The 17,017-nt window shown below is 37.6% G+C and overlaps 1 protein-coding gene across 1 annotated transcript; it reads left to right on the forward strand.

Annotated features, from left to right (window-relative positions):
- Positions 1-288: 288 nt before the first annotated feature.
- Positions 289-16,525, forward strand: TSPAN8 (tetraspanin 8; the record flags this gene model as incomplete). The annotated part of the gene is made up of 8 exons (XM_079546453.1): positions 289-348; positions 4,392-4,454; positions 7,189-7,320; positions 7,932-8,006; positions 8,092-8,199; positions 11,826-11,975; positions 13,865-13,948; positions 16,472-16,525. 8 exons carry the CDS (start codon positions 289-291, stop codon positions 16,523-16,525), a joined length of 726 nt encoding a protein of 241 aa, XP_079402579.1.
- Between the last annotated feature and the right edge of the window lie 492 nt (positions 16,526-17,017).

A 17,017-nucleotide genomic window follows, 5' to 3' on the forward strand; every position in this document is an offset into this window, starting at 1 on the left:
TAGCAGAACTATTAAAAAGTACAACACACAATGACACATTGAGAGTCTTAGGTTTGGTGATAACACCTGGTAGTTCTTCCCCAGCATTCTGGTTAATGTTTAGCTGTGGAGAACTGTTTAAATAACTGTAGAAGCCTTGGTCACAATTTTTGCCTTTAGAAGCAGAGCACAGTGCATTTGATGTGGTCTGAGAGATTTCCTGAAGAAACAGGAACAGCCTTTCTATTGAGGTCAAACTGCTAGGAAAGTTTCTTCAGCAGTTCTCAATTTTGTCTCAGCTTCTTGAAAATGGCGGGTGTAAGCAGATGCTTGAAGTACTCCATGTTCATCTTCAACTTCTTATTTTGGGTAAGTTGGTGTTTAAATTGTTATTAGTGACACATTAAATGCGTTCAACATTATCCAAAGTCTGTAGTTGAAAAAATTATGAAGATAATAGAGCATAAATGAAACCAGAGCATGATTCTAAATCAGAGAGAGAAGAATGCTTAATTTTTGCTCTTCTTTTGTCTTTTTCTTACAAAAAATGCCTTTCCTCTACATTGAAAAGTAGAACAGCCAGAGTTCTGTCTTCCTGAGACACGTCTGAAACGTGCCCCTCATCTCAAAGGACATCACTCATTTGAGTCAGAAGATAACAGACTCTCCATTATCTTAACATATATTATTCTCTTGTGCTTGTTTGCTTGCTTGTGTTTTTTTGTTTGTTTGTTTGTTTTGTTTTTCTGTCTGCTCTTTGCAAACAAACTACACAATCCTGAAAGGATAGCTGCAATAGAAGATAGGAAAATGCACTTATATTTTTAGCCTCCTAATTGATAAATGGTTTTCATATCCTTCTCTGTGGTTCTTTGCTTTATGCTTAGTGTCATAATTAGTTTCTGATGGTGGGCAATAAATTTCTGGGAAATGGTATGGGCTGGCAGTATGGATGGGAGCCATACTGAAATGATTGAGTTCCTCCAGCATACAAGGAAAGGGGGTTCCTCCCTCTGCCTGGCACAGGATGGCAGGCATCTTTCCCAGGGTAGATTAAATCACATTTGCCTATTTGCCATATCTCAGCCAGTTTGTAAGAGTTTCTGCTCCTGGAATTCTGAGAAGTTTTGAGTAAAAGATTATTTCTGTCATGTTCTGCCTCACTGTTAGCTTTTGGTTTGTCAAGTTCACCTGAGGTTCATCAAGATCAGAAGTGAAACTATCAGCCACAGCATGGCTGCTGCCTTGAGGAACATTTCCCAAGTGAAAAGGTGATACAATTAAAAAGGTGATACAATTAAAAAATTCTCCTGCTGGAAGAATTTTCTGTGCCTGTGGCAGCCTGAATGGGGTCAAGGAGGACACAAAATGCAGCTATACTGACTTTCTTTAAAGGGAGGGGTTAGCACTACCAAGAGAGAGGAGAACAGGCATGGTGCAAACAGGAATGCGGTTAGAGTACAATGAAACTGAATTCTTTGAATTAAACTCGTGTCTCTAATCCCTGGAAATCATTAAATTGCTGCAGTGAAACACAGAGAACGGCAATTTCCACTGCTCTCACAGCTGCTCTCCCAGGTGCACAAGGAAGTTGGGCAGGTGGAAAATTAAACTGACTGGGACAAATGAAGGTGACTTTTGCTTTATCTAGATAACAGCAACGGTCACACGTTTATCTGGTGTCCTTTTGTTTTAAACTTCGTGTGATCTCTCTGGGACTGTCTCCTCCGTGGGAGATCAGGATTGGGCTTTCCAGCCTTCCTGTGCCTTTTTTTGCAGCAGTTCTTACATCGTACTCTGGAGTGTCAAAGCCCTGGAAAAAGTTATGTCAGACCTGCAAAGTGGTGTGGTCTAGCTCTCCTTGGCCCCATGGATTGTGCACTGTGTGCCCCTGGGGATAGGAGTTTTGCATCTTTCCGGTCAGGGGAAAGAAATCTGAGTGTGTGTTCTGGGGATCTGTGCTTTGAAGTCAGGTGCATATCTGGAGCTTTTATTAGTCACAGAATCATAGAATGAATCATAGAATGACTTAGGTTGGGACTTGAAAGAACATCAAGTTCCAGCCCCTTGCTGTGGGCTGGTTGCCACCCATCAGATCAGGCTGCCCAGGGCTCCATCCAGCTTGGCCTTAAACCTGGCCTAGTCCTAACAGTTTGGTGCATTAAACCTGATAATTATGTCAGAGTTTTCCTTTCTCTTCAGCATTTGCAAGCTGTGCAGCCTCACCTGCCACCCTCACATGTAAAGCCTCTGCCACTCCACACCATGAGCAAGTGTCGAATTTCCATTTTTGGCACCAAATGTGCAAAATGAGATCCCTAGTTTGAGGCAACCTGATTGCCTGATTGACAACAGGGCAACTTCTGATTAATTGAGGTCACAGTTGCAGCCAAAGCGACCCCTTCTCCAAATCTTTCATCAGCAAAAATAGCAAATCAGCGGCAGCCTTCCAGTGCTGGGAAAATGAGAATCTCTTTATTCCATACGAAAGCACTGGATCGCTAAAAATGAAAGTTTCTTTAGTTGAAGTTTTAAGAAAAACCTAATAATTAGGAGGGAGTGTTAAAACAAATACAGGGTGTTTTATTATGGATCTTTGGGAAGAGAACTATTTGCTTTGGAATTTCAGTTTTATTCTTTGTGTGTTCTTGTACACCTTGTGTGTACAATGATGAAAATAAAAAAAAAAAATTAGAATTTTACTGAAATTTAACATTCTTACGAGTTTAAAGTAAATCTTTTTTATAACTAAAAAAACATGCACATTACTGAAAACTTTAATTTAAAAAATTTATTTTATTTTCTGAATGGGGGAAATAAATACTGATAAGCTCCCGTACATTCAGCTTTATTTACTTCGACCGCTCTGCTGCTTTTTATGGGAGGTCCTGTATAATGAATAAGGCAATGGGCCAAATTTTGTTTGGATTTGCAATAATAGCTGCTTCAGTGGAAATTTTTCACATTAGAAGGAACGCTTTGTTTGATGCACAGCTACACGGTTCACACAATGCTGCTGAACAAGACCCAAATACAGAGTCGTGTGATACCAGATTCAGTGGGATTCAGATGATTTCAGTGGGGAGTTCTAGTTAAATTTGATAACATGATATAGCTGTCATCGATTGTACAACTTTCTTTTTCAAGTTTAAAACATACTTATAGGAGCTTTACTTAGAGTGAGAAAATGTGTGATACTCATGTCTGAGGGCTGGCTGTGTTCCATATTAAATAATCTGCTAAAGTAGTTATGATTTTTGATGGTGAATATTCTGAGTCTTTCTGAGGGAAAACATTTTCTAGGAAAAATTATCTTAAACATATAAAAATAGCTTTTTTAATTTTAAAAGGTTAGAAATAGTCCCAGTTTTCATGGGAAGCTTGTAACCACATTTCAGAGCCATTTCTCACTGAAATATGAAATCCATACAGGTTCTGAATCTTGCTAGACTGATCCTCCACAGTTTATCTTTCCTACTAGTCCTCTCAGTCTTCATATATTATTAGATCTTTAATTATATGTCTCCAAGTCTTGCTAATAAAGAGAAATTCTTTGTGAGAATTACCACAGACAGGGCAAGCAATGTTGTGGCTGGCACAAGGTAGAACAATACCTCAAAGATCAACAAAATTAGAGAATGATTGATGTTTAGGGAATATGTCTGGATCTGGGATTCATCTGCCTTGACTTCGACATCTTAAAGCAATTCAATCCAGGCTTCTTTTATAGCTAGAGGAAAGAAATTGGTAGCACCAATGGATGATTTAACTCATTCGAAGATATCTGCCCAGGACAAGCTAGAAAGTTTAGACTTAGATGTCTAACTTTCACAGGTAAGAGACAGAGCAAGGTTATTTTCTATTAAAAAATGGAAATATTAACTATCACAATATGCAGTTTATGGGAGGAATAGCCTAAGATGGCCAGATATTTTTGCAATATAGAAAGCAGAGAGACTGTTAGAATTGCTCTTAATAGTTTTACCATAGAGGATATGTCTAAAGATATATGTCCTGAATAACTCTAGCAACAGCATTCTACCAGCATTCCTTATCAAATCTCTTGTTTTCATTATAGAAGAAACAGTGTTCTTTAAAGTCATGTTATATACATACTATAGAAATTTATAGCCTTCTCTCATCTGACAGAATTTTTGTGTGCTTCCCAACCACAAGCATAAATCATCAAAGAAATGATGGTTCCTCTGGGGTGGAAACATCAGAGATTTGGTGCATAACTGAAGTTTTAACTATCCTTATGAAGTTTCTTGGATACGAATCAGTATTCCAAGCTCTAGCAATTCATGTTTCTTTAACCATGTTGAAGAAATTATTTCAGAATTTTGGCCAGTGCCTGGTGCAATTTGGATTTGAATCTAATCTTTCTAAATATTGTTTATTTTCTTCCACAGGTGTGTGGTTGCATAATTTTGGGAGTCTCTATATGGATACGTGTTAGCAAAGATGCTCAAGAGGTAAGCATATGCAATCATGCCTGACCTGTGTAAATTTCTCAATTGCATTTCCACAAATCTGTGCTGCTTTCATTAAGGTGATTTATGAGGGTAAAGATAAATGCATTTTATAAAGTTTAAGAAAAAAATGGTGCAGGTACTCAGAAAAGTGGTTGATGTAAGCACAGATGTAATGACAGAAAGGGCTTTCTAGTGTTGCTAATCTAATTTCTTGCAATTTCACACCGATTTCTGTTGGAAAATGTGGATCTCTTTTTCCTCAAGTGACAAACAATGATGGTATTTTGTTGATTTCAGAGTTAGAGAAAATAATGAGAAGTCATGAGCATATCATAGAATCATAGAATCATAGAATGGCCTGGGTTGAAAAGGACTATAATGATCATCTAGTTTCAACACCTCTGCCATGTGCAGGGTCGCCAACCACCAGACCAGGCTGCCCAGAGCCACATCCAGCCTGTCCTTGAATGCCTCCAGGGATGGGGCATCCACAACCTCCTTGGGCAACATGTTCCAGTGCATCACCACTCTCTGTGTGAAAAACTTAATCTTTGACCTTTCAGTGTCCTTCTCCATTAGAACTGTATAGCCATATATTCCTAGGGTTGCATTTATATGCTTTTAGGGTATATTTTTAACTATCTCACTGTCTTCAATAACACAATACTTATTTCTCCAATAAATGTAATTTTGGAAGGGAGCAAGAATTTTTCTCTTCTGTTTTCTGTGGCTCCTTAAAAATATTTTACCCTTTTCACTCATATTTATAAGGAAATATTCCAAAATAACCTAGGATTTAAATGTACTAATAGGTTTCCCAAAGCAGAGAAAAAAATCCCAGATTCTCCCTCCTGGATTTTATTTTGGGCGTTAAATTGCTTCAAATTTCATGACTTTCCTTTCCTGCAAAGCTATAGAAATACAGCCTTGGGAGCCCCTCGATCTTGAAGAAATACACCAGAAGCTGCTCCAGTTTGTGCAAAGGCTCATCTTCAGCCTTGTTGGCCCTGCCAGCATTTTGCCAAATATGCTTTCAGTGGCACTTGTATCTTAACTGCAAGCAAGTTTTCTATCCCCTCTCTGTAGTAATGAGAAAAATGATCAGATGTTACAAAAATTATTTTTTTTTCAGATTTCAAGTTGCACCTTTAAGGTATAATAAGCAAGTCAATCCTTGCTGCTCTACCACAGTGCATCAGTTATGAAGTAATTTTTGTTTCAGTATATCTGGAAATCAAAAGATGCTGGGGATAACAAGAGAGCTTTAAATATTTCTTCCATTTGGCTGATGATGTTATTGATTTCAGCCTGTCCAAGATTCTCATGTCTGGCAGAAGATGGATATAACAGGACTTGATTCACAACAGCGTTGTGACTTTAGGTAAATTAGGTAATTGTGGAAAGCTCAGCCACTCTTTGCTGCAGAATGACAGATTTCCCTCCCTAGTCCACATTTTACAGAAGCTAAAGTTTCCATGCTTACTAAATGACTATCTCTAGTATGATGCCTCAGACAATGCAGTGGAGCTTGGAAAACCACAACAATATTATTTCTATTTTTGAAGGAATTTCCTATTTAGAAAAGCTCTCTTAAGTGTGTCCCAAGATGGTTTCCTGAAGTAACAATAGTTAAAGTACAAAAACTGTGAATTAAGAATAGGCACTAAAATTGAAAGTATTTTCTTACACTTTTGCCTCTCCACAGGCAAAGATTCCATTCAAAACTAATGTTCAGTTTTGCCTGAGTAAAAATTGAAGAGACCATAAGGATTTGGCTGTAGATGAACAGAGCTTTCTAGGAATAAATAACAGGAGGTACTGTCCAACTTGGAGGAGGGAAGAATAAGACATTCTTAAAATTATACTTGTCTATATATGTTTGCAATTTCCATTTGAAGATGTATGTGAAAACTTCCAGATATTTTTTCTAATCTTGGCACTAGCCACACTGGAAAATATTCTTTGAACATTTCTCTCTGTTTTGGCATTTGGACTTAGTCAGTCCTGTGGGAACTGAATAATTTGATATTTAATATTATGGAGGTATACGACTTGTTTAGTTGAATGTCTCGGACAGCAAAATACAGTCCTCATTTTTGAGGGTATTATTAAAGATCATGCCTAAAAAAAAAAAAAGAAAAAGAAGAAGGAAAAGAAAAAGATAAAGAGAAAAAGAGGAAGAGGAAAAAGGAAAAGGAGAAGTAAGAAAAAGGAAAAAGAAAGGGAAAAAGCAGTAAAAGAAAAAAGAGAAAACTGCTTTGGAAAATTTATCTCTTTCCCCAGTATATCCAGCGTTACTCTTAGAAATGTTCTCTCAGGAAAAGCCACAGAGTGTATTCCTTCTAATGACAGAGATTTTGTTTATTTAACTCTTGGCTAATGTAGGAGAGATTTCAAGATAATAAGTCTTTTCTACTTGCAGAAAAAGAAGCAAAGATTCATCAACTGAAATCAAACTAAAAGATACTTTGAAAATGAAAATTTTATTTACTCTGTGAGGTTGACTTTCATCTTGTGCAGAGATGAACACTGTGAAGAGTCAGGTTCCACCAAGATCTCCAACAGAAAGTTTAAGAAGGAAAATTATATATCTGTTTATTCAAGGAACAGAACTTCTCTGTGGTTGCGCATTGATATATTTATTAGTTATTAAGTAATTGTCTTGTTCTGGGTGATACAGATATTTTTAGGAGGAATTTCTTGCCAATGAAAGATTTTTTCCCTCTCTTTTCAGGCTTTGAGCATAAGCAACAGCAGTATGTTTGTCGGGGTTGACGTGTTGATAGCTGTGGGCTCCCTCATTATGATCCTAGGATTTCTGGGGTGCTGTGGTGCCATTAAGGAAAGCCGGTGCATGCTGTTCTTGGTATGAAAGGAAAATATTTAGCTATCTTAAACAGGCCACAGATGTATTTGGTAAAAAGGTCAATGGTAGAATCAAATGAGAATGGGGCCATTTTTATTTAATCAAACTCTTACTTTTGTACATGTGTACTGCATACCTTGTGCTTGAGCCCCTTTTGAATTCAAGTGAAGAAGAAATTGTGGGTATTCTCATGAAATAGAAAACAGAGTCCAGAGAGGCCTGATCATGTCACTAATTTTTTTTCCCCATACAAATGAAATTCCCTCCACTAATCACCTCCAATATCTATAGCATTTCTTCTCAGTTAATCTGCCACTAATCCTCCCAGAATGTTTTCCTTGTCCTCCTACTCAACGTCTCCCAGCTACAAGCTGCCCATCATGTCACTGCTCCACAGTGTGCCTTGTTTTGATGACCAGCTGATGGTGAGGCACGTACCTTGCCTCAAGAATCTCCTTTTCTGATATCCAAAGAAGGAGCTGACTGAAACTTCCATTCCTTCTACCCAAATGTTTGTTGAGGCACATGAAAGATTAACTTTCACCTAAAAGAAATGAGAGCAATTCAGTCAAAAGTTCTATAGTTTTTTCTCCCTTTTGTTTTCTTCCTAGTTTTTTATTGGACTGCTGCTGATCCTGATCCTTCAGGTCACAGGGGGTATTTTAGGAGCAGTGTACAAACCTCAGGTACTGTATTATTCTGCACTTTCATTGAAGTCTTCCGCAAGTTTTGTTTCTCCATAGAAGACTAATAAGCTATTTGGACTTGCAGCTTGAGGAAGTCCTTAACGCGACACTTAAGGAGGCTGTTAATTTATTGAAAGACAGTACAGAAAATGCAAAACAAGTTCAAGAGTCATGGCAGAAGTTTCAGCTACAGGTAAGTAAAATGTAATTAAAAGTAAGGTTTGTTGCTATCTGTTCTGCCTTTAAGCTTCAACTTACGGCTACTCTGCCATAAATTTGAATTTCATTCCATGGGGACAGGAAAGGGTCTGACTTAAACAAAAACATTGCACATGGGGTTTCTTCTCCGTCAATATGGCATGGGCTTTCCATGATGTTTTTGGGCAAAAATGTTTATAAGAGGGTTGGAGCCAGGATGCATAACATAAAGGCAGATCTGCTGATAAGGATTTAAAAAGCTCATTTCTCTGTTACTCACTGAGGAAGACATCCTCAAGCGACTCTAGTTGGAATTTTCCAAAAGTCTGCAGGAAATAAATTGGTAGCTAAATATCTCTAAGTCTTAAACCTCATAAGTTCACACCAGTGATTATAAACCCACCAGTGTGCTCACAGAAATTACAGATCTCTTACATGAATCAACACAGAAAAAAAAAATATCCCCTTATTCTGTGACATGACTGTAAGAGGTTATAAGTTCCTTCTTCTAAGTCATGTGCTCATTACACTGGTGGTAATATTGCAGAACTCAGATGATGTGTAGAGCATGCCTATTGGATTTGGAAGCCCTGTAATCAATGCTGGAAGTTTAAAACTTGGCATGTCTTTGCATTTGCTCTTTTTGGTGTACAGGTGGGGTTTTTTTGCATACTTTGTCATCCTAGCAGACTGAATGTGGGTTACTAGATAAATTTTGTACACATGTTAGAGGAAATATACTTTAAATTTTTGTAATTCTCCATGGAGTGCAATAGATAAAATTCATAGATTCAAATAGCAATTAGGATCCAAGAAATCAGATTTGCATCTTGGTTATAAATCTACTGATATGAGACTGTTATTTGACACCAGTATCATCATTCTTCCACAGTTTTGATTATGACAGTGAAAGTTATGCATTTTATGAAGTATAGATTCTGTTCTAGCCATGGTTACCTACAAGGTACTATTTGAATCATCTATTTGAAGCAAGGTGGTCTCAGCAGCATTTCTTGACCTCCAGAAGATCTTCCTCTCCTGCTCAAGCTACCATTTTTCTGTTTCCTTTCAGTAGGATATGGAAGATGAAGTTACTTAGTACCTACAGAAATTAGCCTTCTTTTTTACAGGGCCTTTAATTATGCCATTTCTAAGCAAACAGTGATAAGATTTTAGCAAACTCTGCTGATCCCCACTATCACATTCTCTCCTAGCTGGAAATCAACCATCCACACTGCCCTTTCTGAGGTGTTATCTCAGAGCTGGATGGCTCCTGCTCTAGAGGAGGATTTTGTTCTCCTCCAGAGCAAGGCCAGTTCTGCACATGGGGCACACATGGAGCCTGTCTCATCACTGTGGTGCTGAAAGGCCTGCTTTTCCTTAACAGTTGTCCCCAAGAAATGAGACTGGCACACAGATAAGCATCTTAGTGAGAAGACTTCTTTCTCCTTTGTTACAGATTTCCCTTTTGAAGGAAAGGTGTATATCCTTTGGTGTATATCCCAGCTAAGAACTATCCAACACTCTTTAGGCAAGAAAATTAGACGAGGAAGACTTCAACAGTGCATTTCATGTGGAAGTTTTGTTTTCACTTGTTTTTTCTGTGTTTATATATGTTTGGACTTCTCCCACCTGGAAGGTGGACACTTTGTACCATTCTGGTGCTGGGCATCACACAGAGAATACCCCCAAATTTCGCAATTATCATTTATGGTGTGTGTCCCCAACATGCTCCTACTGTCACCTGCTTCTATACACTGAAAAATGTCTATTGCTTTTTTCTTACTCCCTAATGGGAGATTATTTCAATGTGTATGCTTAAAATATTCCTGTATTTGCTGCTAGTGTGAAAGGAACTGAGAAGCAATATTTAGGTAGCTTATATTACGCTTGTTTCTTTTCCATTTCATCTCCAGCTCTTCTTTCTGCTTTTGAGCCAATTTATTTCTCCTGATATAATAAGCACCTTCCTAGAGGGATGGCTGAAAGGTGAACAAGATGAAAAATCTCATAATTACTGTATTAATGTTTAAATAGAATAGGTTTCCTTTATTTATGTCCAGCAGCCTTTGTTTTAATACAAAATAACATGAGTATTTTCAGCTGGTTTTTAAAAGAGGGAGGACACAAATGTAAGTCTGTGCCCCTGAGTTTCAGTGGCTTGAATAAAGTGGAACATGAAGTGAAACTGCACCTGGTTTAAGTTTCACAAACCCCACATGAAGCCCTGGCTTCCTCAGTCCATTTCTAATTTAAAGGGCATATCATCGTTAAATACAGTTGTTTTTCTAGATATCACAGGGGGGGTTTTTTATGCCTGTATATTACTTTTTTTTCAGCCTAGCTTTTCAATATGTGTTTTACTGTAAATGTTACTTACCACATGCTAAGAGAGAAGGCTTGATTCTGAAAACAGAAAATACCCAGCATTGATGCATGCTGTATTTAGCATTCATAGTTACTGGCTTTACAGTATCTTAATGGTCTTTGATTCTATTACACATAGAATCACAGAATTGTGGGTGTTGGAAGGGACCTCAAGATATCATCGAGTCCAACCACCCTGCTAAAGCAGGTACCCTATAATAGGTCACACTGGTAGGCATCCAGACAGGTCTTGAATATCTCCATAGAAGGAGACTCCACAACCTTTCCGGACAGCCTCTTCCAGTGCTCCTCCACCATTGCCATAAAGTTCTTCTGAATGCTTGTATGGAACTTCCTATGTTCAAGTTTTAGGCCATTACTCCTTGTCCTGTCACTACACACCACCAAGAAGAGCCTGGCCTCATCCTTTTGCCTCTCACCTCCATTTAGATATTTATAAACATTCATCAGACCCTCCTCAGTCTTCTTTTCCCCATGCTGAAGAGACCCAGGTTACTCAGCTTTTCCTCATAAGTGTGATGCTCCAGGCCAATACTGACAGCCTGGTGTTTTCACTCTTTTTCTTTTTCTTTTCTTTTCTTTTTTTTCTTTTTCCTTTTCCTTTTCCTTTTCCTTTTCCTTTCCCTTTTTCTTTTTCTTTTTCTTTTTCTTTTTCTTTTTCTTTTTCTTTTTCTTTTTCTTTTTCTTTTTCTTTTTCTTTTTCTTTTTCTTTTTCTTTTTCTCTTTCTCTTTCTCTTTCTCTTTCTCTTTCTCTTTCTCTTTCTCTTTCTCTTTCTCTTCTTTTTCTTTTTCTCTTCTTTTTCTTTTTCTTTTTCTTTTTCTTTTTCTTTTTCTTTTTCTTTTTCTTTTTCTTTTTCTTTTTCTTTTTCTTTTTCTTTTTCTTTTTCTTTTTCTTTTTCTTTTTCTTTTTCTTTTTCTTTTTCTTTTTCTTTTTCTTTTTCTTTTTCTTTTTCTTTTTCTTTTTCTTTTTCCTTTTCTTTTTTCTTTTTCTTTTTCTTTTTTCCTTTTCTTTTTTCCTTTTCTTTTTTCTTTTTTTTTTCAACTTGTACTCACACACTCTCATAACTGGTTTGGAAATGTAAGGGATGTTTAACACAGATATCAATCTGGAAAAGGTCCATATGGGAAAAGATGAAAGGAAATTGTTGTTCCCCTCAACTCCCCCCTCCTCTTCTCCCCTCATGGCAAACCACCAGGTTTTTCCTTATCTTCCCATTTCCTCTTTTCTTGCAGAGTCAGTGCTGTGGTTTGGTCAACGGGGCTAGCGACTGGGGAAACAATATTAATCTTGTTATTGATGGCAAAAACGTCTGTGAGTGTGAACAAGCATATCAAGAAGAAAATCTCTGCGTCCGTTTTGGAAGCAGATATATTTTTAAACAGGTAAGAAAAGTACAATGTTCCACTCTTCCTTCATAAAAGAGGCTTTAAGAGAGTTTTGGCTGGTATAGACAACAGTTCTATCTCTTCCCAAAAAGACAAAGTTTAGCCTTCTCTTTCTTAGCCAGCATTACCTCTGTGTCAACTGTTGTTTAATTATTTTGTATGCCTGAAACATGTGGCCTCTTCCTCCTCCTGAGATGTCTCTGTTTCAGCTGTGCACTCCACTACCTATAGGACTCCAGAATTCTGTGTGAATGGGTGAAAACTGCTACTATGGCTTCAAGGTCAGTGTATACCTCTGTGTCAGAGCAACACATCAGCTACTCTTTGGATCTCACTTCTCCCTTGGAAGGGGATGTTCCCACCAGAGCTCATTTTGGTGCTAGACATATTGACTCAGAGGTTAAGGGATATTAAAAAATGAGCACATTTAATATAGGTCCTTTGGCTTTTTTTAGCCCTTTTCTAAAAAACATGCTCATTTTGCAAAATCAACTGGAAGGACACTTATATGTTGTGGGCTTCCTGGCAGCACATTCAAAGCATGATTTGCAACAACTGTGGTCTTTTGAAAGGCTTGTGGCAGTTAATACAGTAATAAGGAAAAAATGCCTGGTGATGTGTAACAAAAAGATATACTCAAAAATCAATGGGTGGACAGCAGAAATCTCAATTTATTTCACAATTTATCTGTCTCTTTACATGGAAATGTAACTATGTAAATATAATGTATTTTGCAATATATATATTTATATTTGCAGTGTAAATATGCAAAGAAAAGCAGGGAAAAAACAGTGGAAGACTAGGCCAAATAGCTGCAATTTTAAAATGATGGTCACATGAAGTTCACTGATCTGCATCCAGTGCAAAGCAAATTTTAGCAAATGTCCAGAGCTAATTCTACACTATTCTAAATGTCTTGCCTGAAAATGGATTTCTTCACTATGTAGTCTCGCAGAGGCAAATATTGTTTCAAAGCATGGGAAAACTCTGGCTAAGTAGAGAATGCCAAAACTCAATCTGGAAATAATGTATGAAAAGAGGGTGTTTGGGCCACATTTTTATACCTTTTGGGCCTCAGGCAAACCCTCAAAGAACACATAAGAAACCATCAGTGAAATTGTTGCAGGTGCAAGATATTGCTGTCATGAACACACAGATTTCATGGTGTTGTTAGATTCTAGTAAAGACATTCAACTCTCTCCATCCAGGAAAAAAGTGCAGTTCTGAGTCAGCCTAAATAAGAGGTTTTTAGAAGGATTGGAAGGAAAGTACCTATGTGTTTACTATGGAGGAAATATGTTGAAGGCATATAACTATGCAATATATTTTGTGGTAGTATATGTAGGTTTGGAACAGTTCTGTAGTTGTGATGGATTTAAGTTGCACTTGGCTTCACAGTTTGCAAAAGGAGTATTGTCAACATCTGAAGGACTTGTAGGCTTTATAAGAACTGAAGTATGCATTTAAAAATAAAAACAGTAACTTTATGTATATATATATTTCAGGTATGATCCTTCTCTTTTCAGTCAGTCCAAGACCACCAGTCATCCATCAAAATTAATATTTAAGCTTGGGTTTATATCCAGATATAGTTAGTTGAGGCTGATCTGACTAACAGGCTTTGAGGTCTCAAATTAAAAGACCAGATTAGTGGGAAAATAAAGTCAAATTCTTCTTTATATTTGGGAAGGCAAGGGCTGGATATCTGCCTCAGAGCACAAGGTACATACAGGTGTGTTATTGTTAACAACAAACTAGAGTAAATTCAAATTGTTTTTCTTCCACATAGGGAGAAGAGAGAAGGCATTTTAGAGGATATGCTCCGAACAGCATCAGGATAATCCTGTTTACCTATAATTAATTAATTGTTTTAATTTATTTTTCAGACGTGTAAAACAGTGATTCTCGATTTCCTTCAGAAAAATATGGACATAATTATGGGGATCGCATTTGGATTGGCAGTTATTGAGGTACCAGTATATACTATTAAAGTATTTAGTGGTTGGCAAGCAATATGTTCTACTTAGAAATACACTGGGAGTAGGATTGAAGCACTTGGTTTGCTCAATTAGTAGACAAGGGACAACCATTTCTAATCTTAGCTACAATCTTACTGTTATTTCCTATAAACTGCATATGGCTGCCGAGCTGAGAAACTCAGGTGCAACCAGACCACCCTGTTGTCTGTATAAGCATATCTCCACACATTTTGTCTGAAAAAATCAGGCAGGCCTGGAGCCAGGCAGTGGCTTGACAGCGAGCCCAGTGTACAGAGGGGTGTGCAGAGTCTCAGCCGTAGACACACAAGTGGCAAAGTAGCTGTTCTTCTCTTTCCCTTCTTCACTGGAGGAAAAAGGCATCCTATACGAAAACTTTGTAGTCGGTAAAATACATACTCTTATTATGGAGAATTACGGTTTGAAATTATTATTCTGAGGGCATAATTTAACCATCAAGATGATGTGTGAATGTGCCTGAGTGCACACCTGCTCCATATATCAAAGCGTGTAAAAAAATGCAGAACGTGAGCACTTTAATTTCTTCATCATTCATTGAAGACTAACATGCAAAATTTCCTTCAGAAAGAGGAGGAAAAACAATGAGGTGATACAGTCAGCTACTTGATTAATGATAATCTTTGATTAGGACAAAATGGCAAAGAAGCAGGGGATTTCATCATGTTGCTTTCTTCGATCATTTTCATTATTTTCACTATTCCTGTGTGGTTTCCCTCCTCCCCTGCCCCCTCCTGCAGATGGATGTTTGAGGGAAAAGCAGAATGACGAAGATTGCTGTGCAGAGTTCAGTTTGTTATTTTGAGTGAAAACTTCTTAACATCATTGGCAGAGAGCTGTTACTCATGTTATGAGAAGTGGGCTAGAGCCCCAGCTCTGATATACACTTCCAGGAAAATAATTGTAAGCAGGGAACAGTTACGCAGCTGCAGCATTGCGAGATGATGGGAGGACAGAAGGCTGTCGGTCCACACAGACTTCATGTTATTTAAGTTGCTATACATGAGGGATCTGGTCTCCTTCCCATATGTAGCATTTGTGGGGAACTAGATGAAATAAATATAACAAGAATTAAAGGAAGGTCTTTAAAAATGTAGTCGAAGTATAAAAAATTATATATCCATCCAGAAAGCCGTAAGTTACTTTGCTCTAGTTACTGCAGTCATATTTGTTAGAGCCCTTGGTTCACTGACCATCATTGTTCCCTTTTCTCTAGTTATCATTTTGCAGTGGTGACTGCGTCTTCAATCATAAAAAGATTAGAAAACAGAAAGAGTAAATAACATGAGAACAGCCTTATCTGGCACAAATTGTCAGCTGGCAATTCACACTCACTGAAGATTTAGCCTTTCTAAATATATTAAATTATATATCTCAAGCCACCTCTGCCCTCTTGAAAACATCAAATAAAAAGAAACGGACAAGGGAAAGTGCTCTTCCCTAGCTTTCCCCCTCTGCCTGCTCCATCATACCCCTTGTGGCCTGTTGATGGTTTCAGGTCATTCTGTTAGAGGAAATAATTCCAAGAAAAAATGGCCCAGTTTCACTTGGGTACAAGTGCAAATGTGGACCTGGTATACCAGGGAAGCTATGTTGGCTTCTTCCAGCTGCAAGCGCAAACCCTTGTCTTGTTTGTACTCACACATTCTGTGCGCTCTACACTGTCTCCTCCTTGAATAAACAAAGCACTCTGGGATTCACTGCTTCATAAATATCATTTGGATACTTTCCTATTTTGAATAATGCTTTTACAGGTTGTTTAATTTTAAATCACAGAGGGAAGATTTTTTTATTTCATCTCACGAGTTGTCTGTCACAGGTTGTGGAATTTCACCCAGTAATTCCCATCACAGAATGTGATCCTACCAATATTTCTTTTTACCTTCTTTAGTGGACTCGGAATTTCTACTCCAATTCTATTAGTGATGAATATAAAATAATTGTTGTATGATCATTTGCCAGTCAATAAGGATGGGCTAAGTGTGTACATACACCATATACCTGTGTACATACACACTTATGAGCATATGTAGAGATTAAAGACAAGAGAGTGGTAGAAGAAAAGAGAAATTTCAAAGGGAAATTACCCTTAGAATACTCAATGGAATCAGAAAGTTCCTCTGAATTTTTTAGAAAAGAAAGGATTTTTTTTTTTCCTGAGTTTCTTGAACATTTTAAAATTTCAGAGTTACTAGCACTTTTCATTCAATCATCATTTCAGTTAATCCATCTTTCAAACAATGAAAAATTTCCATTTTATCTGCAGTCTTACCTGTGGTATATAACAATTTTACTTAAACGACAATATGCTACAGTCATATTCTTAAAGAATTACATTGGAAAAGATCTTCTGCACAGCAGATTTAGCCTGCATGTGAATCCAAGACATTTGCAAACAAAATGTTCCCTCTGTGTATCAATCGTATCTTGGGGTTTTTAGGACTGCCAAGTAATACCAGAAATGTTTTTCTTTTCCAGGTTCTTGGTTTGGTGTTTTCTATGTGCCTCTACTGCCAGATTCAGAGAAAATGAAAATGTGGAAGTGTCAGAACAATGTCATCAGCCAATTTGAAACCTTTGTAGATAGAGAGATATTTGCCTTGGCACTTCCTGATAAATATATGCATGTTCCAGGCAGCTGTTCTGATAAAAAGGGCACCCACTGTACACACAGATACATCACAGTTTGCAAAATGACCTCCTTACACTTTGTAAGATTTAATGATGTGAGTATGATTTTTTATTTGCAATAAATGTCTTTGTTTTTCTGATGAGTTTATTTTGTCAGAAGATAACATTTAAGTCATGTTGAGATTTGAGCTCTCCACATGATATGTCCACATAGCTATCACACCACTCATAGCAGAATCATCATAAACACAATTCTGGGCTCAATCACAGGTCCAAACCTCAAGGGAAGTGCCTGGTGCTCAGCACTAGGTCTCCCTCAGTGTGCCAGCTACCTTGCTTTTGGCTGCAGCTGTGACAGGCACTGGGCTGCCAGGATGTTCCTGGCTGTCCCAC

This window comes from Tetrao urogallus (assembly GCF_951394365.1).
Source record: "Tetrao urogallus genome assembly, chromosome: 1".
NCBI lineage: Eukaryota > Metazoa > Chordata > Aves > Galliformes > Phasianidae > Tetrao > Tetrao urogallus.